Source organism: Seriola aureovittata, chromosome 15, assembly GCF_021018895.1.
Source record: "Seriola aureovittata isolate HTS-2021-v1 ecotype China chromosome 15, ASM2101889v1, whole genome shotgun sequence".
NCBI lineage: Eukaryota > Metazoa > Chordata > Actinopteri > Carangiformes > Carangidae > Seriola > Seriola aureovittata.
The window spans coordinates 8101153-8126936 of record NC_079378.1 but is presented as its reverse complement, the minus strand read 5'-3'; the positions used below and the strand labels follow the sequence as shown (position 1 = coordinate 8126936).

General features: G+C 41.2%; 1 protein-coding gene across 3 annotated transcripts; it reads left to right on the top strand.

Moving 5' to 3' along the window:
* The first annotated feature begins 2911 nt into the window (after positions 1-2911).
* On the top strand, positions 2912-24898 carry ssh2b (slingshot protein phosphatase 2b). 3 transcript variants are annotated; one of them, XM_056396983.1, is made up of 15 exons: positions 2912-3158; positions 8940-8983; positions 17082-17194; positions 17325-17389; positions 17471-17592; positions 17688-17753; positions 17877-17942; positions 18087-18281; positions 18560-18653; positions 18855-18983; positions 19276-19322; positions 19544-19690; positions 19874-20074; positions 20385-21438; positions 21928-24898. In XM_056396983.1, exons 1-15 carry the CDS (start codon positions 3096-3098, stop codon positions 23224-23226), a joined length of 3705 nt encoding a protein of 1234 aa, XP_056252958.1. In that variant the 5' UTR covers positions 2912-3095; the 3' UTR covers positions 23227-24898. The 3 variants fall into 3 exon arrangements, with proteins under 3 accessions (XP_056252958.1, XP_056252956.1, XP_056252955.1); XM_056396981.1 differs by lacking the exons at positions 2912-3158; positions 8940-8983 and adding an exon at positions 14454-14853 and having other exon boundaries at positions 21928-23199; positions 23434-24898; XM_056396980.1 differs by lacking the exons at positions 2912-3158; positions 8940-8983 and adding an exon at positions 14454-14853.
* Positions 24899-25784: the final 886 nt, after the last annotated feature.

The window sequence follows — 25784 nt, the reverse complement described above, 5'->3', positions numbered from 1 at the left end:
TCTTACAGTAGATCTATTCTATTAACCACACATTATATATCAAATTGCAGCATAAGTGCTATAGTGAAGATATAAAGGATATAATGGATTTAATATTGAGAATATTTACAATAAGCAGTAATGGGATCTCATCACTTTGTGGGCAGTCAACTATATAAAGTGCTTCTTTAAAAGATGATGATGAAAGATGCATGAGCGACTGCTATTGACTGGAGAGTAAACAGAGACTCAGTGTCTTTGGCTACTGTCTGCCCGACTCAGAGCAAAGAAAATGCTCTTATTTTATTTTATTTGCTCACGTCATTTGTTATTTTCAATGCCGTCAGCTGCTCTGTTGTGAACCTACGGGAAAGCATTCCCTTAAATCAGATCAGAAAGCACATGGCTCACCTGTGATTAAAGTTGCAGCTTTGAATTCCCACTGCCTCCTCCGAGTGACTCTAAATCCAAACACCATTATCTCTGTCGTAATCTCCATCTCATCTCCTCTCTGGCCTCACTGCTAATCCCTCTGGTGCAAACAGAACGACCAAAGCTGCCTGATAGACGAAAGATAGGATAGAGTGGTGATATAGTGAACTATGAAATGTGTGGATAAATGGATAGGTGGATCGGTATATTGACAGATGGATGGATGAAGTGATAGAAACTACACGTGGCAAAGTTATGGTGAAAAATAAGAAGAACTGAACAAATACCATTTTGATATCATAAGTGGAGGCACATTCTTCCTATCTTTGTGCAGTGATAAAACACCACTGACAACTACAAGCCAGTAAAGTGAATGGTTTCGAAATATCATGTATTGTTTTCACCAGATTCCAGACCTCTTAATCTCTCCCCACATCTGCCATTTCGATCTGATCGTAAGGCCACTATTATTTAAGGTGTTGGAGGAAACAGGAAAGAAACCTGGTTGTGCAAGCTGTAAGGATAGTGGCATTGCTGGTGATGTGCATCTACGCATACCTACACTCACTGGCTGTTGTGCTGATGACACACTCTTCATATTTGAGTGTGTGGTTTGTGACAGGCTATGGTTGCTGCTATCCTTGACCTGTGCCCTCAAGCATTGAAGAAAACAGTGTGGCAGTACAGGTTCAGGCAGGAATTTTACACCAACATTTAATTGCTGCAGCCACTTCATTGAAGCTCAAAGACTGTATGTACAGTATGTACACAGAAGATCATGTGAGTCCTGACTGACAATCTATGGGAAGGCATTCTTCTCCTTTTCTTTTTCTGAAATGCAGCCTTAAGTTGGAGTTTGAAGGTTTCGACTCTTAGAGAATTACGTGAAAGTAAAATTATATACACTCTATGTAGCTATTGTACTGTAAACTCACACATTATGTTTTATTGGATTTAGAAAATCACTCAGAAACTGATTTGACCTAGTTTCTAGAAACTTGAGATTTAACTTTGACTTAAAACACTACTGAAAAAAGGTCTTGATACGGTTCCTCAGAAAATAAAGTTTAGTGATTTCCATGCATGAGAATTGACTTGGGCAAAATAATTTGATAATTTCTTCTGGACGCATTAAATTGAAAGTATGTATAATATTGGTTGGTAAAGATGTGTAATTTATGCAAATACATTGTCTTTTAAGAATAATAAAGCCTACTAAAGTATTATTTAAAGAGGCGCTCAACCAAATTTACACATCAGGATCAGTTTACTCATTATCAGGAATACTTAGCTTGTAAAAAACAAAAAAGTTGTATACTGTCCTCTGTGGCTCTGTAGGGAACTATTGAAAATCTGAAAAAATAACCCAGGTGACATCATCAGCATTTACCAGGTACTGAGAGTCTAATAAACAGGAAAAAAAACCCTTAATCAGACTAGAGGCTGTTCACACCTTGTTCGAATGTGGTTAGCCCTGTGGTGTTAGCCTTGTATTCACACCTGATAAACAGCCTAAATTAGCTACTTTTGATGTGTTATTTATTTGTAGCAGTTTGTCACCAAGTGAAACAAGATACAAACACGTAGTGAATAGCGCCTATAAAATGAGGTGTTAAATTTGGATTCTATTTTGGTGTAACTGTTAGAGGTTGTGCATCTGCAGCTATTCTGTCACCTGTTTGTTGACATGTCCATAGTTCTTTACACTAAGTGGGAGATGCTGTCTGCAACAGAAGTTCCCATATACAAGTCAGAGGCTGACATTAATGGTTTTCCTACTAGGCCACTTGTAATCATGGTTTGAATTATATAACATGAACGTGGCATAAATACACTAATCAGTTGCACTATGGATGTATTGATTATGAGACAATAGGCCCCTGGGCATGGACATGTAAAAGGCCCCCAACCTGAAAGACACCCAAGCAGAAAAAGAGACACAAAATCACTACACAAGATGTGGCTACATTTGGTGTCTCATTGTGGATGTTTTAAGTCTCTTTTTAGTCTTTTTTGTAATCATTTCTACTTTTTGCATCTTTTTGTAGTTGTTTCCAACAAGAAATGTGAAGTCACCTCAAAGAAAGGCTGTGGCTCATTGGCCCCTTGACCATTTGAACCCTTGACCCTGTGCTTGATAGGGCTGTGTTGTAATCCTTCCACAGGTAATGTAGGATTCAGTGTTTTTGTAAACTAAACAAAACTGACTAAAAGTCGGGATATTTTGACTATGCTGAATCGATTTTGACCATTCTTTTTTTTTTATTTGTCCTGTCAGTCCCCTAACTTTATTGAATTAAAGTTACCTTTATGACTTAATTGTATGTTTTTTTTTTTTTGGGGGGGGGCATAATTAATTAATCTTTTAAAATAATTTAACATTACACAGTAGCAGCAGGCTTATTGTTTGACTGACAGACACTGTTCAAAGCTGCTTTGTTTATGTCCAGCACACATACGGTTAATCGGGATTGACAAGCTAGGGGCAGTTGCGCATGCGCATGTGGCGCTGACAGAGGAAACAGCCGGGGAGTAGTCAAATAGACTACGATCAGAGAGAAAGGGAGAGGGGAAACGAGAGAACACTAACAGCCCGGGTTCATCTGGGTTTTCTCTCCCTCTAAACAATTATGCTCGTCTCGCCGGTGTCGCTTTCTCTCAGGTGTCCGCTTCCCAGTCGCTGAATGGCGCTGGTTACCGTGCAGCGTTCACCGACCCCCAGCACCAGCTCCAGCCCCTGCGTTTCGGTAAGAGCCGCCTTTATTGAACCCTCCTCTACTGTTGCTGCCTCCACTACCTCCAACACTAAATCTCTGTGCTGTCGAAAGCGATTTGAGGCTTCATTTCCGCTGTCTTTTTTATCGGCTGCTGACTGTCATAAAGTGCCTTGCCTTTGTACTCCTGCGCATGCGTGAAATAAAGCTGCTCATCATTTTTCAGTTACAGTATCAGAGTCTCTGCTAAGTTAACCTGCTTCAAAATGTTTTGTTTCCTCTGTTTGAAAAGACAACACCATTAGCAACGTTAGCTTACGAGCAAATGAGTGTTTCCTCCTCTGTTTGTATTGTACTCCACCGTTAACATGATTCCTGTATACCGCCAGTTCAAGGGCTCAGTACACTGAAGAAAAACTACACTTTCATCGATAATGTTTTGAAATGTGTTTCATGTTCGTTCATGTGACAGCAATTTGTAGCTGTCTAATAGTTTTTAGCGGCAGAGTTTTAACCAAAAGAGCAGTTTTAACCAACAAATATTTCACGCACTTCCGCTCGCAATAAGTGCCTTGTGACACGAATGAATGCAGGTATTAGCTCTTGCACTATTGTTATGTGCTATCTCGGTTTGTAGTTGAATTTTAGGGTAAACTTTAAAGTTGGTTTAAGCTTATGTTGAGGGTTAAGCAAGTAATGGTTATGGTAAAGTAGAGCTGGGTAGTAGGCCAAAAAATATTATTATAATATTTTTTCATGTTGATGGATATAGATAATTATATCGTTTTATTTGAGTTTTATTTATGAGATGGGAAACATATTCAGCATGTTTGTTGTTAGACCTCAATGATACACACAATATGTTTTGGTGGGTAAAATTGAATGTAAACAAGAAAACTCCACAGGGTACCTTTTTTAATTTGAAGTTTTAGGGGTATGTTCAGTTTATGATTATTGAATTTTCAATAAGTCAAATAAAGGATTGTTAGGGTTCTAAACGATCATTTATTTTTTAATCAATAACTTGATACTATGTGTAACCAACATGGTATAACAGTCTCACTTCAAAAAGGCAAAACAGTGACAATGTTATGTTACACACACTAACTATTGCACAGTTGTACTACCAGCTGTATTTACTTTTATGTTCCACTTAAATAAAATATACTCTAATGTATATGGAGTAATGACCATAAAGGCACACATGATTGAGATTTGAACTAACATTAAACCATCATAACTACCACTAGTGTTAGTGCTTGGGATGGCAGTCTTTCTGAATACTTGGTTGGATGGTACCTTTTCAAATGGCAGAGAAGGTTTGTTGTGTTTCCCGTCTTCGTCTGCACAGGTCCCCTGCAACGGATATCACTCTGCTGTTTATCCAGCTTTAGAAATCCCAACCATTTCCAAATCACTGATGTTGTGTGACCTCTCCTCCCCACAATTTCCTCATCTTGTGTGGATGTCTGACTCCTCGCAGTCGCTCATTTGATATGTTTCCAACTATGTGTGTGTGTTTTTTCCCTTATTCTGGCCCTACACATGTTAGCTAAATAAGTTATTGCTGTAGCCCAATAGAGTGATTTTGCAGATGAAGTTTGACCCAAACGCAGAACAGATACATTTATCATAAATTACTTTTTTTTTTTTATCATCATTGTTGTGCAAAAGTTTTTTGTGATAGGAAGGTGTGTGTGTGTGTGTGTGTAGTGAAGGCAAGGCAAGGCAGGAGTGTGCCCATGCAAAGCAAAGGAGGAGGTGGTTTTCCTGTTGCTATTCTCTGCGCTCATCTTGTTGCTACAGAAGCAGGGATCTACACCAGACACAGAGTGAGGAAGTGATATACAGTACAAGTTTACACTCTGTTTCCCATTCAAATGTCGTCGTCTGTCTGGTTCACACAGCGTCATACATTTCCTGTGTGAGTTGGATTATGCTTTGTGCATTAGAGTGTCTTCAGTCATCCTGTTCTTCAACAGAGAGAAGCAGTCAATGTGATATTATGTGATAAATGTTGAAATGCTTTATGTACCAGTGCTGGTTGATAAGAGAATGTTCTTGGATGTAACTGTTTTGCATATGATGAAGTAATATGAGTGGTCGATATGGATAAAATCCAGTATCAAGGTTTATGTGTAACTTTAAATTGCAATATTATACAGGATACAGGATTTCTAAGGCCGGTGCCAATTTTGATATTTGAGGGTTTATAAAATCTGATAATGATGTGTCGACCCATGTTTATTTTATTTTTTGTAATGGAAACACATAATATAAAGATTTCTGATAGTAATCCCTCTAACATTACCAGTTGTAGCCAGCTGTTTTGAAACGTGATGGTCAGACATTAGCTAAGGGGGTTAGCATTAATACTCAGCTTTACACGTCTGAGACGAATTACAGTAAAATATCTTAGGTGAAAATCACATTTCCAATGCAACAACAGTAACTGCACATGATTCGCAGATATATTTACCATTGTAGTAGCAGAATGAGTATAACGCTATATGTTAAAGGTTCGTTAGCTGTCTTCCGCTGCTGTGGCATTAGCTAGCTTTGTGGCTAATTAATATAGCGACACATGACCTATTGTTTATTTACTTGCTAGGACTGTCTTACTGATGGTTTCACAGATGAAAGGAAAATTAAGTTTTTGTCAATGGGCTATAGCAACGGCTGACACGACTGCTGTGCCTTAGATAAGAAGAAAAGACGGGGCAAATTTTTGGTTGTCCAAAATGCAGCACAATGGAAGGTTGTTTAATATTTTTCCTCGCTATCTGGACCCAGTAGTAGATTTGAATTTGTGTGTAAAAATTGGTTGCCTTCTCTCTGCAGATTTGTCCAAAATCACAAGCTTCACTCAATGTATTTTTTTTTACCAAGAATGTCAGTCACAAACTCTGGGTATTGAGGCCTTGAAAAGGACCCTGTCCTTCACACCTTCTGTATTCTCGGTGTAAAACTGGTTCTGTGAGTGTAATAATAACTGTCTTGCTATGTAATTTGTCCTGACTGTCATCCAGAACGACTCAAAATACAAGAGTAGATGAAACAAGAATTTTTAGATTGCAACATTGAGCATTCATTTGCAAGAAGTGTTAGGGTTAAAGCAGCTCAGTGAATAGCTCCAGTTTCTATCCCTGAAATGATCATGAGTGTTAGAGATGTGATAGTGGGACAGGGAGTCTTTCATCAAAACAGGAGTATGAGCTGTAAAAGTAGAGGAAGGAGAGATGCATATGTGTAATTTAGCAAGGTGAGGCAGGCAGGGGTGGTGAAGGATGTGAAGCATTTTCTTTTGGAAATATGCTTTCAAGTTGCAACCCGCATACAAACAGTGATAACGCATTGCACAGACACATGTCTGGTTTCCTGTGTCTTGCTGTCATGTGACGTGTGTGTGTGTGTGTGTGTGTGTGTGTGTGTGTGTGTGTGTGTGTGTGTGTGTGTGTGTGTGTGTGTGTGTGTGTGTGTGTGTGTGTGTGTGTGTGTGTGTGTGTGTGTGTGTGTGTGTGTGTGTGTGTGTGTGTGTGTGTGGGGAATCTCGTGTAAAGTTTCACATGAGAAGTCTGCTGGCTGTTTTTTTTCCCCCACCATATTAACTTGAACCTTATGTTGAACCCATCCAGATTCACTGGTGTGTGTCTGCTTCACAATAAGTATGTTTGTTGTGAAAACACACACATACTGTGCCATACACACTTGGACACATTTATACAGCCTTTAGGGGAGACGCCTTTTTAGTTTTAACTCTAGATTCTGTGACTTGTGACTCTCAGTGCAGCACAGACTCGTCTCCAGTCCTGCAGAACCCTGCCCAGGCTGCGTGTTCAGGCTAAACATTTCCATAAGCTTTGGAAAAATCCTTACACATTTTCATATATGCAAAACCTCTGCGTGTTTTCCCATCTAAACAAGGTTAGGTGACATGTCACAAAATAGGACACAGCAACATGGAGCAACAGCTTGTCTAATCAAGTGAACTGAAAAAACTAGTTTTACTCATTTGGCAGAAGCTTTCATCAAATTACAAACTAATTAATACTTTTTTTTCAGAGCAACATTGATTTACTCATCGTCACTGTTGCTTAACATGTTGCTTTGTGTTTATTTGAAACTTTCTTACTCATTTCAATAGTAACTCACCCTGAAGTGCAATATCACTCAATATAACTGAGGCATTAAGAGTTATTGTCTTTAAAAGACATTCCCAATTTACGTCCCAGCATTTGGTGCTAAGCAGGTTGCAATCATAGACTTGGTTCACATCGGTTCCAGCGTCACATACTTTACATGAGGTGTTCAACAGTCTACAGGATCTGATTTAAATGTTTCTTGAACCCACAATGAACACCTGCTTTCTATACTGTGGCTGAGACAGGGTGAGGATGTCCCTTTGCACATATTACACTGAACTGGATCTACAACAGTGTCACAAGACCCAGCAGTGAATTCTGGCATCCAGACTATTCCCTGTTTTTCTTCCTCCCTCGGCCAAAACCTGCCAGTTCTTCACTATCTTACCTACTCTGAAAATTAAATACGCAGATACATTGCACACAATTTGCATTGGCCATATCAAGCATTGTTTTGCTTTCACAGATAAGAAAAAAAAACAAACTGTGATATGATTTTTTTTTTTTCATCCATATCACTCAGCTTCAGTCAGTGCAAACGCACTGAGCCCTGCTCAGCCCTTCATGAGTTCATCTTATTGTCTGTGCTCGACGTGGCCTATCATCAACCTGTAATCCATTTCTTCCCTTTATGAAGCTGTTAGTGGTTTTGTAATATTGTTAAGGCTAGTTAAGCCCATATACAGTGTAAACAAGATAAGTACCGGCCGTTACAAGATAAGTGCCAGGTGTTTATCTGCCACTAATCCTTAACTTCCCATTCAGCAACACATAATATTTCATAATTTGCTGAGTTTGGTTTTTCTCTTTGTCTCTCTTCCTCGTTGACTTGCTTTTGTGTGTGTGTGTGAATATGTTATTGCCTGACAGGCCACACCTTAAAAACAGACTGAGGTCATTTTCCTGGAGAGTGTGTAAATTGAGTTGAAGCTGAACTCTGTTCTCCCTGCTGTCTCTCTGCACTGCTGCCCTCTGCTCAGGCAGCACTGAGCACTGCGTTGGATGCTACTTTTAGTGTGTGTGTGTGTGTGTGTGTGTAATATTGAAATAAACAAGATACTCTTTGTTTTACCCAACAAAGGACAGTGGGATTTAATTCCTTTACATTTTCTCTCACTACTTGTTTGGTTTGAAGTTGGCCTTTGCTATAATACTGATAACTTTAATAAAATAGCACTTTTGTAAAACAAGTTACAGATAAGAGCATCATAAAATTAGCTGAATATTCAAAGATATGCTTGTAATTGCAGTTATTTTTCACAATTCCGTCTCAACATTATTAAAATTATAGTATTTCCGGCTGTAACAAACAAAAAGAGTTAAAAAGAAGTTCTATGAGGAATTTTTTGACATTGCTAAAATTGTAATTCAAATTTCTTTCAAATCGCTTTTGAAAAAATTGAACCAAAGGCTGTACAGCCTATGGTTTTATTTAATTAACCTCTTGATTAATTGATTGAGTTGCTTTGGGCTATAAAACATCAGATAACTTTTCTTTTGATCACCTAATTGATTAATTGACTCATCTTTGGAACAGTTATCGTAATATATTGACATCCGTCTTATGTTATGTTTCTGTTTCTGTCTATCTCTACCTCAGCTGTTGACTTTCTAATGTTGTTCTTAACTTCGACATTATTAAATGTAATTCTCTCATTATCTCTCTCTCTAGGAGTCCGGTAGTGGGGAGGATGACCGTCGCTCTCAGCCAAGGAGGTAAGATATTGACCGATATTTCTCTTTTGTGATTTAAGCCATGAATTAAAACACAGGGCATGTTATTTGGTTGCCGCTGACCCCACACTTGACCAGACCTGACTGGAAACAGGAAATAAATTTTACCTGAAGAAGCGCTTGATGATTAATCCTTACATGTGTTGGAGCCTGCAGGACTTTTTTTCCTTTTACTGTTGTGACTCGACATAGAGTTGCTGCGGTAGTAAAGTGTCGCAGCCCCCTGCTGTCCCTTGCTGCCTCGGGCATTGAACTGGAGTTGAGAATCTGGTTTATCCTGTTTTACTCAGCCACATTTGCAACTGGTTATAATCTGCCAGCAATCAGAAAGTTCTGTTTGTTCTACATGCTTGTGATACCAATGAACCTTAGCTGCAGTAGCACTTTCGCCTTTGTTTTATTTTGTTCTTATGATAACAGATGAAATCCAGAAATCCTCTCATGTGTGAAGTAATTAACTGTGGTTTGCTGACTGTCCATTAGAGGGCAGAAAGTTCCCTGTGAGTCAGCTTTGGGTATGTGGGTCAGGGTAGCTGCAGTGCTGATCCAGAGACTGATTGGTTGCCACTCCCGAAGTTAGAGTGCCTCTGTGTCTGGTCACTGGAGCTCTGTGCCATCCAACTGAGAGGACGGTCTGTATTTGTGCAGCTGGGAGTGAAATCTATATTCACATAGCAGGGCTGTGTGTGTTTGTGTGTGTGCGCGTGCGTATGTTTGGGGGTGTGTGTGTGTGTGTGTGTGTGTGTGTGTGTTTGCACAGAGATACGATCAGACGTCATTTTGATTTACAGTATGTAATCTAATATTATTTTCAGTATCTTGTTTTGAAGTCCAAAGATAATTTGACCATTGACCTTAATGCTCTCCTTTTATACTCCCACATGTGTGTGTATGGGTAAATCATGGGTCCCCTGATGCTTGATTTGACTGCATGCTCTTAGACCCAATTATGGAATATGTAACACTATGACCTTGTTACTTGTACAGACATGCCATTCCATTTTATTGAAGGAGCTTATATATCAAGTCCCTACTGCAGAGCAGAGCCTTGTTCGAAGAATAGCTGCAAACCTCTTTGAATTTCTTTTATACCAATGTAGGGCTGTGTATATCAGGCTGGTTTAATCCAGTCTGCAGAGGCCAGGAAATATTCTAACTTGTTTGTCACCTGCCTGGTGGAGTGTTGTTAGATGGTTCACGTCTTGTCGACTTTTCTATATGAAACTTGATTTTAAGACATTCACCTAACTGGATAGCCATTTATGCACAACAGTGATTCAGGACATCCAAAGTGCAGCATCACATAATTTCTTGCAGCACAGAAAGTAATGGAATTCAGTTTTATTCCTCACAGTCATTAAACAAATTTTATGTTCACCAGTTTTTTGGGACCATTACCATTTAATAATATGGAAGCATCACAAGAGAAAAGCCTTTGTGTCTTATCCAATAAAATAGACACATATTTGTTGTTGAGCAGTCGTCTGACCTAATAACCTCCACAATCACTGATTTCATACATCGCTCAAAAGCCATGTTGTTTAGTAGTAAATCAGCCTGTGCCGTGGTGTCATGAGGTGTTATGGTGGGTAGTTTGCACCAGGAGTTCTCTCGGTATCATCTGTCTTTCTCTTCTCTCTCTGGTTTGTTGTTATAGTGAAACGGAAGTTAATGTCTTCTGTATTGTGACATACTCCAGAGTGAAATCCTATCACCTGTTATTAGGTCACTCAACCCCTCTCGGGTTAGCTACTTGGTACTGCTACTACTCATTACAAATCCCATCTGATTGCATACATTTATGTACCCACCCCCAAGTTCATGATGAGTTAAATATGTATAAAATAAATAAATAAAATACATTTTCATGTTTTACAGAAAGAGAAAAGATGGAAGTCAAAAATAGAAATATGTGTTTTTCATTTGACTCTGTCCTAGTGTAGTGTAGTGTATTCACATCCCAATGATCAAAAGGTGTGCTGGCAGTGAAAGTAAGCCCACACACTGAATTAATGTACCTAAAATCTTGGGAGCAGGTTGCTGGTTTTCATGCACACTGCTGTCGTCGGTGAGGCTGCCCGTTGTGCCGTAGACATCAGCAACTGCAGCAGCAGGGCTCGTCTCTGACACAGGTAGCTACTGTAATTCAGACTGGAGGAAGGCTGAAATGATGCGGTGTCTCTGTCTGCGTAAACAAGGCTCACTGCAGTCCTACTTATTAAAGTAACTGACATCAGCAGGATAGTGACATCAGCTAAAGCAGCGACGTCACTGGTGTACCTCCTAAAGGGAAATCAGAGGGAGGAAGAGCAATTTATTTTTGCACTTCAATTGAAGTTTTTTTCCTCTGTCTGTTTTTTTCTACACATTTCGATTTGCATTCCAGTTTACATATGAGTCTGACTCTGATAAATCTCTTTGACTCTGTTGTAATCTCGGATAGTACACAGTGTCTCCTCACAACAGGAAGGCTCTGTGTTTGCACCTGCCAGTCGGTCGGCGCCCTAAATGCTCCACTTTTCTACCACAGTCTAAAATCACGCAGGTTAGGTCAATTAGTTACTCTAAGTGACACCCTATAGGTGTGAATGTGTGCATGGATGGTTATCTTTACAAGTCAGCCCTGTGATTGACTGACAACCTGTCCAGGGTGCCCCCCACCTCTTGCCCACTGTCAGTTAATATAGGCCCCCTGTGTGTGTATTTGTGTGTGGGTAGCCAGTACTCAAACCTTCAGAGGGCTTTCTGAGGGTTGAGCTTGGTTTTAGGGTTAAGGGTAGAACTATGTTTAGGTAAGGGTAAGGGTTGGGGTTAGGCATTTATTTGTGATGTTAAGGTTAGGGTAAGGGTCAATGGAATGCATTTTGTCACACAGCAAGTGTAAGACTAGAATGTGTGTGCTTCAAATCAAAGGGTAAAGGATAGCCATGGGTGCACTGTATTATATATGTGATGTGATCCCTAAGGCGACTGTCTGTGTGTACGTACACATGGAGACATAAGAGCAACAGAGGAGTTTCAGGTGTCTGTCTGCATGTAACAGCCACATGCTGGCCTTCACTGCCTGTCATTGGCCGGTGTGACTTTCAGCAGACAAATGAGAGAGCAGTACCTGAGAGATGGGTCCAAAAACACACACGTAAACATGTCGTTGCTGAGAGTCCACGGGCCACATGGACAGGCTTATGGCTCATGATGGTTCCTGGCTAGACCTACAATACTTTTACAAAAGATGTTACAGGTATTCCTTAATGGATGAGACCAGATAGGGAGACGGAAGAGATTTTTTTGGAGGTTAATATGAAACAAACGTCTGTCAGAGAAGGAGAAAGCAGCTTAATGCCTAGACAGGAAAGCTGTGGTGGGAAAGTTGAATAGGAAGTTAAGGGTTTGATTGGGTAACTGTCAGATTAAGCAGCTGTTACCAGTCAACGATGAAAGCCCCTAATCAGTAGTTAAGTCTCATTAGTGTAAGCTCTGTCTGCTTTAAACATATACAGTATTTATAGTTCTGTCTCCTTCTATGTTTCCACTTAATATTTGACAGTAGTGTGACACCACCTCATGTACACACCTGCGACTCCAAGGACTAATGAATAAACGATCTTCTGCTTGCAAAGATCACTGAGAGGTCAAAGCCTGTAACATCATGGAGCAGATCAAGCCTCCTCATCTTGCTTGAATTCATGCTTCCCGGCTGCTTGGTCAATGAGGATCAAGGTCAGCATATAGGCGTACAAAAACACACACAGTCAATACACACTTCTGCAACATAACACATGTCACGGATGGACCTAAAAGAAAAACATCACTGCAGTTGTTGTTTATCCTGTGGTATGAATTGGGAGTCAGGTGGTGGCCACACATTTACCCTCAGTTTGTAATCTATCCTATAAATTGAAACCACGAGGAATCAACAAGCAGCGTAACCGAGTCTGAGGTCAAGTTTCTGCTCATGGGTCGCCTGATGTCTCCTTTTTGATTTCTCAATCCTTTTTCCGTTGTTGTTATGTTGTTGTTTTGCTGTTGCTGGAGGCGGTAGTGCATTAGGTGTCAAGTGTCACTGACTCCGGTGAGAATTTTCCCTAAAGGCTACAGTCCTAGAGTTGGTTACACAACTTTGTCACCCTTCCTCCAGCAGCAGGGGTGCAGACAACACAAATGTGATCAGTGTGTGGCCCACACTCTCCAGAGGATGTCCCTGTGGGTATGGGGAGTAAATAAGGCTTAATTAGGATAAGTGTTGTCATGGAAGCTAAATTACCAGGTTCCTGATACTGTTGTTACTGTGAGAAGAGGGAAAATTGTCTGTAGGGCCAGGTGCTATTGATAGAAGCTACAATAGTCCATAACCAGAAAACCTATCCTGAGAAATGAAGGTTCTATCTGTTGAAGCAGAGAAAATTATGTCTTTGTGTGTAGTAGGTGTTCATTAAACTGAAGTAATAACAGAAAGTCAAACTACTCATTTTCAGTCTCAAGGATTGCTTTTTTTAGTTTATATAGTTTCATTTGAATTGGGCTGGAAAGCTGTGGCTTGTTGAATAAATGCCACAGAAAAGGAAAATGAGTAAGGTGAAGAAGTTATACAAAAATTGCACAACTGTGAATAAATGAGTTCAAGCTGTAAAAATGAGAAAGAATAGGGGAACTAAAAGAGCATGTCATCAAGTGTGATAGAGGTTATTACTAATTTGCTGATATGATCAACTATAGTTTCCTTAAGTAGAAAAGCGAAGGTTTTACTTTTTTGGCTGGATTACTGTAATAACACAATATAATATATTGTGTATACTTGGTCCACTCTAACAGGACTGAGTTTACTTTGTATGTCGACTACATGTGAAAACACTCCCAAGGGCCCCGGAAAGTCTGTTTAATTTTCAGCCGTTGGTTTTGAAGAAGGTCAAAATCTACAAACGGTTGAATGAGCCACTTCTCAAAAACAGGACCCAAATAAGATACCGGAGCACAAGATTCACTTTAGCAATTTATTGATAAGGTGCAAATGTCGGAAGCACAAGAGATTCCTACTACAAGGTTCAAAATCTAGTTTGAGGGTATAAACTTTGCTGTATATGAACTAATAAGCACAGAAAACTTGCCACATCTTGGAGCCATGTAAACCCTTGTCTTTATAAATAGTGGAATAATCCGGATCTGATTTGATAAAGTAGTTTCATAGAAAGATTCCCAGAAGGCATAAAACAGTGTTTGTTCTTTTTATTCGTTTGTTTGTAACTTGACAAAAGCATAAATTTTTACTGATCAAAGTTTAGAAATTGTGTTGTTGTTAACCACGGACCCCACCAGCCCCACTGTGGCACTAATAATCCCTCATACAGCCTTCGACAGACGGCTGTTTTCACCCATTGGACCATGTGTGTCTCCTCCCCTTCAGCGGCACGATTTACCGCATCCTGCTGCAGACCATGACACACAGCCACTGAGCAGATGTTGTGGCACCTGCTCTTCATTAGCATGTGTTAAATATGTCAGTATCTCGTCTTCAATATATTATTATCGAGCTTTTTTTTAAACTATCTTCTTTTACATCGGGTTGACGGATAATTCCCTAAATCCGCGATGTCCATTAATGTCCATTAAGAGGAAAAAGTGAGACCTTCCACTGGAGCTTCTGCGTTTTCAAAACTACCTTGGTAGTTGGACTATCAGCAACTAGATCCCGCTTCTGTGCGTCCTGCCACCGCCACCGGAGCAGCGATGCCTCCCGGTGTTGTGACCGCGCCACGGAGCTCGTCAGCCGGCTGCTTCTGCGTGTGCTGCGGGGTGAAGATGAGACCCTATTTCACCGAGAACTCCGTGATCTCTCAGGGGGAAATTTATCAGCTGTAAGTTTATCGAATACACTGCGTTTATAGCCTCAGGCTTTCTTTGTCATAAGTGTTTAACTGTGATTTACAGTAATATATCTTTGGGCTATTGTATTTCTCTCAGCCTCATTAGTGAGATGTCTAATTCAGGCTGTTAGAATCTTAATTCAACTTGTGCATCAGTGTGTGGTTGGCATGAAGCTTTCTTGGAAAATCCCTGTAGACATCCTGTCTTGACGCAGTTCATATTATCATTTACGGTTCTGTTCAGTATTTGGCTACAGTGATCTGTTATGACAAAGGCATGTGGTTTTCCCATGATGACTAATGGGAAGGATATGACAGCAGAGTCAATGGCTTGGAGGAAGAGATTTCCTTCCCTTTGCTCCTTGTGAAATGTCTGCCAGATGCCATACTCATCTGCTCACACACACACACACACACTCCCCCCTGCCTTTATTTTATTTTTTATTTTTTCTCATTTTTGATGTGCCTAAATGCGTCTTGTGGGGGCACAGCAGAAAGGCACACAGTGTACCTGAGACAGATTGTTCATGAATCAGATGATGTGATTAATCTTGACAGCCGAATGTCTTCAGAGGACAAATGCTGGGAAGGACACTGGCATTTATTAGCAATTTATGTGTTTGATCGACTCAGTCAAGACACAGTTTGTCTCCACTTTGCCCATTATTCACATTCGTACAAGACATCTGTCTAGTGTTTGTGTGTATTTACACTTGGTGTAGGAGTGCAGACTCAGCTGTCTGCATCTGTCCTCTCTCGCAGGATATAGGACAGAGGATCTTCCTCCAAAATCTATCTATCTGTGTTTTATATATTTCTGGGTAGTAGGTGGTTTTCACAATTTCTGTCTAGTTTTGTCATTTTGACAATTTTGCCAGTGTTTCTTGTGTGTTGCCTGTTGCTGGGGAGGAAGTCAAGGTTTCTCCACTTGAAAGCAAAGAGTTTCCCCGGGGGACAGTTATGCTTGCTGATATTCATGCTATGTGCCCCAGATCCAGCTCCATGTGATTTTTTTAAAACAAATTATAGATTATTATTTTTTTTTTTTTTTTTATTTCACCATTAAAGAATTAGATTGTTAGTACGATGTGGGATAAGACTGTTTTCAAAAAATTCAAATATTTACATCAAATCTGTGGATGTCACAAATCAAATCTCTAACATCCATTTTTATAATTTGGGAATATATAACTGGATACTTTAAAAGCCACTGCTGCCCTCAGTGTGTAGTGACAAATATGTACAATCAGGGATCTTTGGTGAATCTGCATTCACTCCACCGTTATAAAACACAATGAAGCTTCCACTTTCAGGTCTACTTAATCCCTTTGTTCAACATTGATTATAATAGTTGTTTGCTACGATTTCAGCCGTGATTCAATAAACGTCAGAGCAATGTGAAAATCAAAGGAATGCATTGGGCTTCTTAAATCTATTACGTAACTCTATTGTTGAAAGCGGCATCGCAAAGTAGCTTAGCTTAGACTGGCCAATTTCATGCCAGGTAGTTGTTCAGTTTTGTGACTTAAAGTAGGTTCATTGTAATTGCCTGTAGAGTATAAAGATAAGACCTATCGGTAAATCTGCTGGTTTGAGAAACGCAAAAGTTCATGTAAAAAAAAAAAGAGAAGTGGTTCACTGGGTGGACAATTTGTCCTTTCCCTTCTGTAACTCCATATGTCTCAGTCTGTTGTGCCTCCTGTCATTTTATGAACATGTCCGTTATTGGACGTTATTGGAACCAGCTGGTGTGTGTTGCAGGCTGTACAGTCCAGTGTCTCCAGTTCATAAAGGCACATAAATCTTTCCGTTATTGTTTTGTCTAAGAGGTTTGTGCAGGATGTCATGTGTGTTTTCTGAGAAAACATGAGATTAAATCACCATTATTGAGATGCCTTCAACAAAACTCCTCACACTCAATATTCACCAAATGTTTTCATGACACATACGATTAGTTTAATCCATAAATTATCAGAAAATACTGAAAACAAATTCCATTCCAAGATTTGCAGATATTTCTGTCAATGAACTAATTGAATAATTGACTAATTGTTTCAATTCTACAAACAATACATCTGCACAAAAGCATCTGTTTGAAGGTTTGCAGAGGGCTGGGGGCTTATTGAATGTGCCATTTAGCTCTCTAACATTTTTTTCTTTTAATTGCTTTAGTTGGAGCCAGATTTCACTCACTTTATTTTTCCTCTCTGTCTGTCCAGCATCAGTGAAAGTTTCCTGACAGTTAAAGGAGCTGCTCTCTTCTTACCTCGAGGAAATGGCTCCTCCCCTTCTTCTGCCTCTCGCTTTTCACAGCTGCGCAGCAAACATGCAGGTGAGGTCCTCAAGAACAACCAACTGTTTTATGGTATCAGTTCTGCTTTTGGTAAATAAGGTGTTCTTTATACATAACTGCAGTTTTTGACACTAATCAAAGTTGTGTTTCATCACTCTCATTTTACAAGGAGACATCCAGCAGCACCTACAAACCATGTTCACTCTCCTCAGACCAGAGGACAACATCAAACTGGTGGGTGCTTACTATAACACGAACACATACACAAAATTCAGTTTTAAGATTGTCGACCAACGGCGTTTTTTCCTGCTCCAGGCGGTTCGTTTGGAGAGCGCACACACTCACATCACCCGCTACATGGTGGTGGTCTCCACCAATGGTCGTCAGGACACGGAGGAGAGCGTGGTGCTGGGAATGGATTTCAGTCCTGTAGATAGGTGAGACAGTAATATACACAAGCTTATATGTGCCCGCCTGTTTTGATACTGTGCATAAAGTTGTAACATGGCGATTATTTTTTTTTCCTTCCCAGCTCATGTTCTGTAGGTTTGGTTTTGCCCTTGTGGAGTGACACGTTGATACACCTCGACGGAGATGGGTAAGAAAACTTGCAACAAATCATGCTTGAATCACGGAGCAAACACCCATCACAACACCGTCGTGCTAAGATGGCTAACAGTGTCTTATGTTTCCTTTGTGCTCCCTTTCTTCTTGCTCCCAGGGGTTTCAGTGTGTCAACTGATAACAGAGTGCATGTTTTCAAGCCTGTTTCTGTGCAGGCCATGTGGTGAGTCACTGCACTAATCACACCAGTTTGTAGAAATGGTTCCTTATATGGTTAGCAAGTGTTCATCTTGGTATCTAATATGTGCCCGTTCACTTGAAAGCCGTTTTATGTCATAATCTCAAAGTCCTCACCCGTCATTCACAGGTCGGCCCTCCAGTCACTCCATAAAGCATGCGAGGTGGCCCGCTGTCACAACTACTTCCCAGGCAGCTTGTTCCTTACCTGGGTTAGCTACTATCAAAGCAGGGTCTCTTCCGACCAGGCACGCATCAATGAGTGGAACGCCATGCAGGATGTGCAGTCACACCGTGCCGATTCGCCCGTCCTCTTTTCTGATATGTGCGTTTCTTTCTCCCTTTTTTTTCAGTCATTTCAGTTTCTAGACAGTGTGATCATGATTATTTATGTTTTTCTTAATGACATTAACATTCAAATATTGAAAGAGTAACTTTAGAAAATAAATTCACTACGATTCCATATTTGAGTGTAATATACCATAGTTTGGCCATAAGTCTCCTCCATATGGCAGACTGTATGTTTGGAGTAATACTCCATAAACAGAAATGAATTTGCACTTATTTCAATGATTATATTTCAATGTCACTGTGTTTTTGCAGACCTACAGAAAGAGAGCTGACAGAGCGTCAGATCAAAACCAGTTTGAGGGAGATCATGATGCAGAAAGATCTTGAGAATGTCACCTGCAAAGAGGTGAGTCAGAAATTTATAAAGCATTCTGTCAGTTTTTGCAACAAACTGGGTCCCTCCCAAAGAGGGAGTCATGTTTGACGTCCTTTTAGTCATCCGCATTTAACTTAAAAGAAAATGTAATTCCTGCATTTCAGGTTTAAATGAGCTGTTTTTAAGATTTTATCTGCTTGCCTGTTTGTGCTGTCTGAATGCTCTCTGTAGATACGAACAGAGCTGGAAATGCACATGACATGCAACCTGCGAGAGTTCAAGGAGTTCATCGACCATGAGATGATTGTTATTCTGGGCCAAATGGACAGTCCCACGGAGATCTTTGATCATGTCTTTTTGGTAGGGTGACTCAGAACATAACAGCTAGATCACAAATGAATTAATAAGAACACTCAAGTATAGAAAGTCTCTGTTCTTAGACATGAATGATTCATCGTTATTTTTAAGTAAAATGTATGAACAGTGGTTGTACATGAGGCTGTCTGTGGCTCCCAATTTTAAGGTACTTTGTTCTTGTTTGGTTTGGAGTGCACGTTGGATATCAGGCATGTCTTGCCACAGGATTTAAGCATTATGAAAAGCTCAGTGGAAGGCTCTGAACAAGTCTGAGGATTGCTTTTGTTTCCTACAGGGATCTGAGTGGAATGCATCCAATTTGGACGAGTTGCAGAAGAGCGGGTAAGGAGGGGAACAAAAGCAACAAAACCTACTGCACAGTACAAGCTGTATTGAAGTCAATGAAAACATAAAGTTTTACATGATAAGAGCCTAACAATCATTTTGGTAGAAGTGTACAAAACGTTTAATAATTCTTCAGTCTGTTAAGCAAACAGGCTCTGTGTGACACGCACATCCAATCGCCTCTCTCATCTTCTCATTCATGTGTCACTGTGACTCAGGGTTCAGTACATCCTGAATGTAACGAGAGAGATCGATAACTTCTTCCCTGGTGTGTTTGAGTACCACAACATCCGTGTTTACGACGAGGAGGCCACTGACCTGCTCGCATATTGGAATGACACCTACAAGTTTATATCTAGAGCCAAGTGAGTTTCTGATGACAGCATCTTCTGTTTTCTCTCGTCTTGTTAGAACAAATGGTTATTTCTTCTTCTTTGCCTTTTCATTCTGATCTCGTCAGTCTTTATTTTTTTAGGACTTTGTTCCTTTACAGAACAGCTGACAGTGACAGGCTAATATGTATCCTTGATTCCTTATATCTACACCAGGAAAGCTGGGTCCAAGTGTTTGGTGCACTGTAAAATGGGTATAAGCCGCTCTGCAGCCACAGTGATTGCGTACGCCATGAAGGAGTACGGCTGGGATTTGAAGAAAGCGCATGATTACGTCAAGGAGCGTCGAGCTGTGACCAAACCCAACCCCTCATTTATGAGACAGCTGGAGGAGTACCAGGGCATACTGCTGGCCAGGTACCCGCATAAATACACACACACACACGCACGCACAAAAGTATATTTCAGGGTGTGGCGTGATGAAATCACTGTATGATAATGAAATAAAACCAGCCATTAGTGTAAAAGCAAAACATGCACACACAACTAAAACAACATTAAACTGCTTAATCATATTTATCAGTATGCTGAAATGAAATTGAATATTAGTGCAGTGACCTTAAAAATGACACTAAAGGCATGTATGTATGTTTGCATAAAGAGAATAGGAGTGACATGAAGACTAAGAATATGTAAATTTTTTGTTTATTCCCACCTTCTCCCGCAGCAAGCAGAGACACAACAAACTGTGGCGTTCTCACTCTGACAGCGACCTGTCCGAGCACCATGAGCCACTGTCTAAATCCTACGCCCAGCCTCACAGCCTGGGCCGCTCTGACCCCCATAACCAGGCCGGCGGCACGCCTGGTCCCTCTGTGAAAGAACTGCTGGAATCACTGGGAACCTCCAGCAGCGCTGGCAAGGCAACACACTCCACTAGCCAGCCTGATACTGGCATCCAGTCCAATCAGCTCAGCTCTTCATCCTTTGAGGGGGTGGCAGCTCTCTCCAGAGTTGCTATCGCTCGAAGCCTGGAGGCTCCTCCTCATTCTGCTGTAGCCCAGAGCAGCCAGCTGTTCGCTCCTTGTCCTGAATCCTCCATGTCTCCCTTATCTCCTCCGCTTTCAAACGGCTTGTGTGATGCTGAAGAGCAGCCCTCATCACTGCCTCTCTCCCAGCCGTGGGCAGCCACTGTGGTGCCTGAGCCTCAAAAGACAGACAAGGTGACTGTAGCACAGAGTGTTTTGGTGGGCCAGCCTCACCCACCTCCATCCCTCCACCACCTCCCCCTCTCCCCCGCTCCGTCCCCAACTCCAGCCTGCGTGGATGAGGTTATCAAACCACATGCGTTGTCCTGTCCTCTGTCCGTGGCAAAAACGATGCTAGTGTCAGGGTCTGAGCATGTGACAACACAAATAGAAAGCACACACTCCGCTGGACCCCAGTGTCTGTCTGCACCAGTGCCTGTCAAAAAATTAGACTGTGACGAACAGATGTGTGGCTTGTCTTTGGACGGTGTAGCAGCCCGTCCTCCCTCCACTGGTGATACTATCAGCTATCACGGTGCCATTCCACAAGACAATGATGTGTTGTTCAGCAACAGCGCAGATCACATTAACTTCTTCAGTGCCAGGGAAAAGTTCAAGGGAATGAGTCAAGATGGTAAAACTCACTGTGCCGTAGCACAGCAGCCGCCCCAGCTGAAGAGTTGTGCCAAGGAACAGCCACCTCTGCTTCAGGAGGTCTCCACCAGTGACGGGAAGGAGGAGGAGAAAAGGAAGGTGAGGCTGCTGCTTGTAGCAAAACTTTCCATAACTACTGCACATTTATTTCCATTGCAAATGCCCAAAGCTTTGGGCTACATAGACCTTCTTCAAAGCATCTCTCAGACTCTTGTCATGCTCTGAGGAAGGCCTTAACTTTGGTGCATGCGATGGAGATAAGTGTGCCGATGTTGCGGTCGGTTTTTTCAAGGTCATGCTTATGTAAGATGTCGTGTGATGTTATGTAATACAGACTGTCAAAATAATTTTATGATATTCGGAAGGGTATTTACCCCTCAGCAGTTAAATTTGGTCTATACTTGTTTGTGACAGTAGTTTAGCTTTTGAGTTCTTGAGTTCAAGAGCGCCACCTGGTGCAGTAACAGAAGAATGCTCCATGTATAGCATCTGTCACATCTAAATCTGTCTTACTGTAATGTCTCCTGAATAACTTTATGGATATATTTAAACAGAATTATTTTTCTATCATCTGTCTATTCTTTGTAGGAAATGACTGTCCCTGTGCAGGACACAGGAGTGAAGCCCACAGTGCACACAGAGACTTCACCTCTTGGCCCTCTTAGCCAATCAGAGCCTCAGGGCCCTCAGGACCCTCAGGACCAGGAAGTCGAGAAGTCCAGGCAGGAAATGGAGGACAGAGATGTTTCATCACAGAAGGAAACTGAGAATGTAAAAGAGGAAGTGAAAAACAAAGAAGAAGAGGAGGCGGATTCTGCTTGTCTCTACAGTGATTGGACGAGGGGGTCCGTGCGGCGTGTCACACGACAGCTGGAACAAAGAATGAAACAGGAGCATGAGACTCCGTCAGCCTCCTCATCTTCGCCGCCCCTCTCCGGCAGCACTTCCTGCTCCCAGCGGCGTTCGCCCAGCATCCATCCAGCGACAGTGTCTGTACAGGAGGAGGATGATGGGAAGTTTGAACCAGTACAAAGGGAGAGTGATGACGCAGTTGAGATGGGGGCACTAGGAAATGAAGACGAAAGCACAAAAGGACACAAACTCCAGCCTGCTGACAATAGATTGCTCTCTACCTCTTCTACTTTCCAACACTTTACCCATTCTCCCTTTGCTTCCGTGAACTTCCTGTGTCTGGAGGGTGTGACGGAGTTTGAGTCAGGCACAGACTGGGACTGCTCCACAGAGGGACCCCATGGTGACATTATCATGAGGGAGACATGGGAGACTTTGTGCGAGCTGGGTGCCTTCCTGCAGCAGGTGAGCGCGGGCGGAGCCCGCAAGACCGGGTGCCTAGACCAGGTTTTCAGCCTCAGCGGTGGAACCACTCAGAAGCGAGGGAGCAGCATCCAGAAGAGGGTCAGAGAGGTGGAAGCCAGGATTCGCCAGGCAGGGCTGACACCTCCATCGCTGATGAAGCGGTCAGCCTCTCTGGCCAAACTGGGCTGTCTGGAGCTGCTCGCCAATGACCTGAGTGAGTGGGAGCTCAGCCGCTCCGCTGTGTCTCTGCCCTCAGCACAACCTCCAGTCCACACACTTAATGATGAGTCCAAGAAGCAGCGGGTCCACGACTCTTCTTCCACAGCCGGCCAGCAGCCAGAAGTCGCCGGGATTGGTGTGGAGAGGCTTTCTGAAGCTGGAGAAACGTCACTAGGAATCTCTCCACCATCAAATCAGAGTCAGCAGAGAGGAAAAGTCACCAACGCCAGCCAAGATTCTCTGCTTTCACCTGGGCCGACACTTATGACAACAAGGCAGCAATATGGAAGGACTCACCCCCTGAGGCGGCTTAAGAAAAGAACTGTCAGTAACCTTTACCACACCATGTAACCCTCACTCTGTGTGTGCGTATGTGTGTGTGTGTGTGTGTGTGTGTGTATGTGTGTGAGTGAGAGAGAGACAGACAGGGATAATGTGCACCTGTGAGAAATGGAGATTAAGTGCATTTGGTGGATTTATTCAGCAAAACACACCAATGCCTCTTGCCTTAAAGGTTATGTTTAGTAGTTTCTGTATGTTTTTTTTTTTTCCCTGCAGATCCGCCAAGAGCCTGTGTGAAATCTGTGATACGAGATGTTTGTCTCAGACCAAGAGCAGTGACGAGGCTATGAAGGTTCTGTAATAAAACTGAAATAAAAACTGAGGCAAATTGGAAGAAGTCATCCAAATGTATATGGGTAACTTGTTTCAAGTGTTACTCTGCCTGAGCCTGCACGCACTCAGTCGTTACATCATTGCTGGTTTCTCCATCATCAACTTGATATTTACTTGATTGCTGTTGGATGACTGAATAGTCTGACCTGATGTTAGGTGGAATGTAGCCTGTCTATCTCCTCTTCTTGTGCTTTCATATCTCATGTCTCATAGATGTGCTGGGTAGCTACCAAGAGAATGATACAGCTGTGCTTCTGGTACAATCCGACGGTAAATGAATCTGCCCAACTTCAATTCAACATCAAGCTTCTCAAACGTTCAGAAATGCACATTTAAAGATAAAACTTTGATTCATTTGACGGAAATACTCACAAAAACACCACTTACTCAATTCTGCTGTTTTGAGGCTGATTTTATGCATCGGCTGTGCATCGAAACACACAAAAGCTCAGGTCGAAGCACAGACGCCACAGATTAGTGTTTTACCCCCAAAGAAAGGTGCATCCGGAGCTGGTGACAGGACCGTCAACTGAAAGTGGTTGCGTAGCTGTACAGCGGTTTATTGAAACAAATTGCAAAGAGAAGAGGCATGCTGTTTTCTTTTATGTTTGTTTTGACTACACAATACCTCAGTACGTCTGAACCAAATCTGACCTGCACAAACGTCAGGCTCTGGATTCCTGGAATGTCCGTCTCAATCAGAAACAATTTCAATTCCACTACTTGATAAACTGAAGTAAACTTGTCTCTCTCATGTCCTCTCACAGTTCTCATGCCACTCAGAATAGATGTTTTTGTTTTTTTTGTTGTGTGTATTACTGTGTGGGAGGAAGGTTAGGTTAGGGGATTGGGTCATCTGCTATGTTCTCTTTGGGGATGTAAAGGTCTATATTGTGAGTGTTGACAATTTAGGAACTGTACATGTTTTTATATCTGCTTTGTGTCCATGTGTGAGTGCGACTGTGTAGCACAACTTTACCATGTGGGTGTGTACATTCTTCTTCTTCTTTTTTTATTGAACGTTATCTCTTTTGTACACTTTTTAGGAGTGTGCCTGTGACTGGCAAATGAAGCTTCTCTGCAGTCTATCAGAAACGTCTGTACAGAGGAGTCTGTCATACATGCACTTTACTCCCTTTTTAATTTTAAATGTGGCTTAATTTTAAGTTTTTAATGTGTGGTTGCTACTTTTGGGGAGCATGCTTAGGTAGTAGAAGCTGTTGGGTATGTGTGTGTGTATTGTCAAAAACTGATTTTTTTTTTTTTTTTTCTTTTAAACTATCAGTGTAAATATTCTTTTATATCATGTGCTTCAACTGTGACCATTAAACAATGGAAATTATGTAGAGTCAGTTTTGCTGTGAGTCTGTTACAGTGATGGAAGATCGAGACACACCTGAACACTTTTCATACCTGAATACTTTATATTTCATACAATACAATAGACAACATTATAACAGTGTAGATAAGATTTTTTTTCTTTTTAAGATTATTTGTTGATATTTTATAGACTGAACAGTGAAAACCTCACATCTCGCAGTAATTAAAGTGACAACTTCAGATTGTTTATTCATTTATTTATATTTTTTTCTCTCCACAGTTCAAAGCCCTAAGATCTTCAGTTTACATTGAAATGAAATAGAAAAAGGAGCAACTCCTCACATTTCTGTCACTAGAACCAGACAATGTTTGGAATTTTTTTCATGTTTAGTGACTAATTATTAATTAATCAATCATCGAAATTGTCATTTTTAGAGAATCAGCTCTATTCTGCTTACATGCAGCAGTGTCAGAGGAGCTCATCTCCCTCTTTGAATGTGTTAATGCTTCCTTAGTTCATCTAAAATGTCCCTCCACAACATGTCATGCAGCATTATGATGGTTTTTCATTCAATTCGGTGAGTATTTTCTCTGTTACTTGGAAAACTGCTTCAGTTTTTTTCGATCATACACAGAACAGATTATCAAGAGTTTCCCCTCAGTAAAAAGTAGTTTTAGTGAAAACTGTTTAAAAACTGCAAAGTGCAGGTGAAGCATTTTGGTAAATTGTTATTGTCTGCTTATCATTAATTAGATATAATAGATAAAAAGGTATCCTCTTGTTTCGCAAAAAAAAATTGCTGCAACAATGTGAGCTTCAGTTAGACTGTAAAACTGTCAGTTTGTTATGTGAGTTAATACATCTTAAATATAAATATAAACCTCCAAAAAACACAGCAACATATATAAAATGG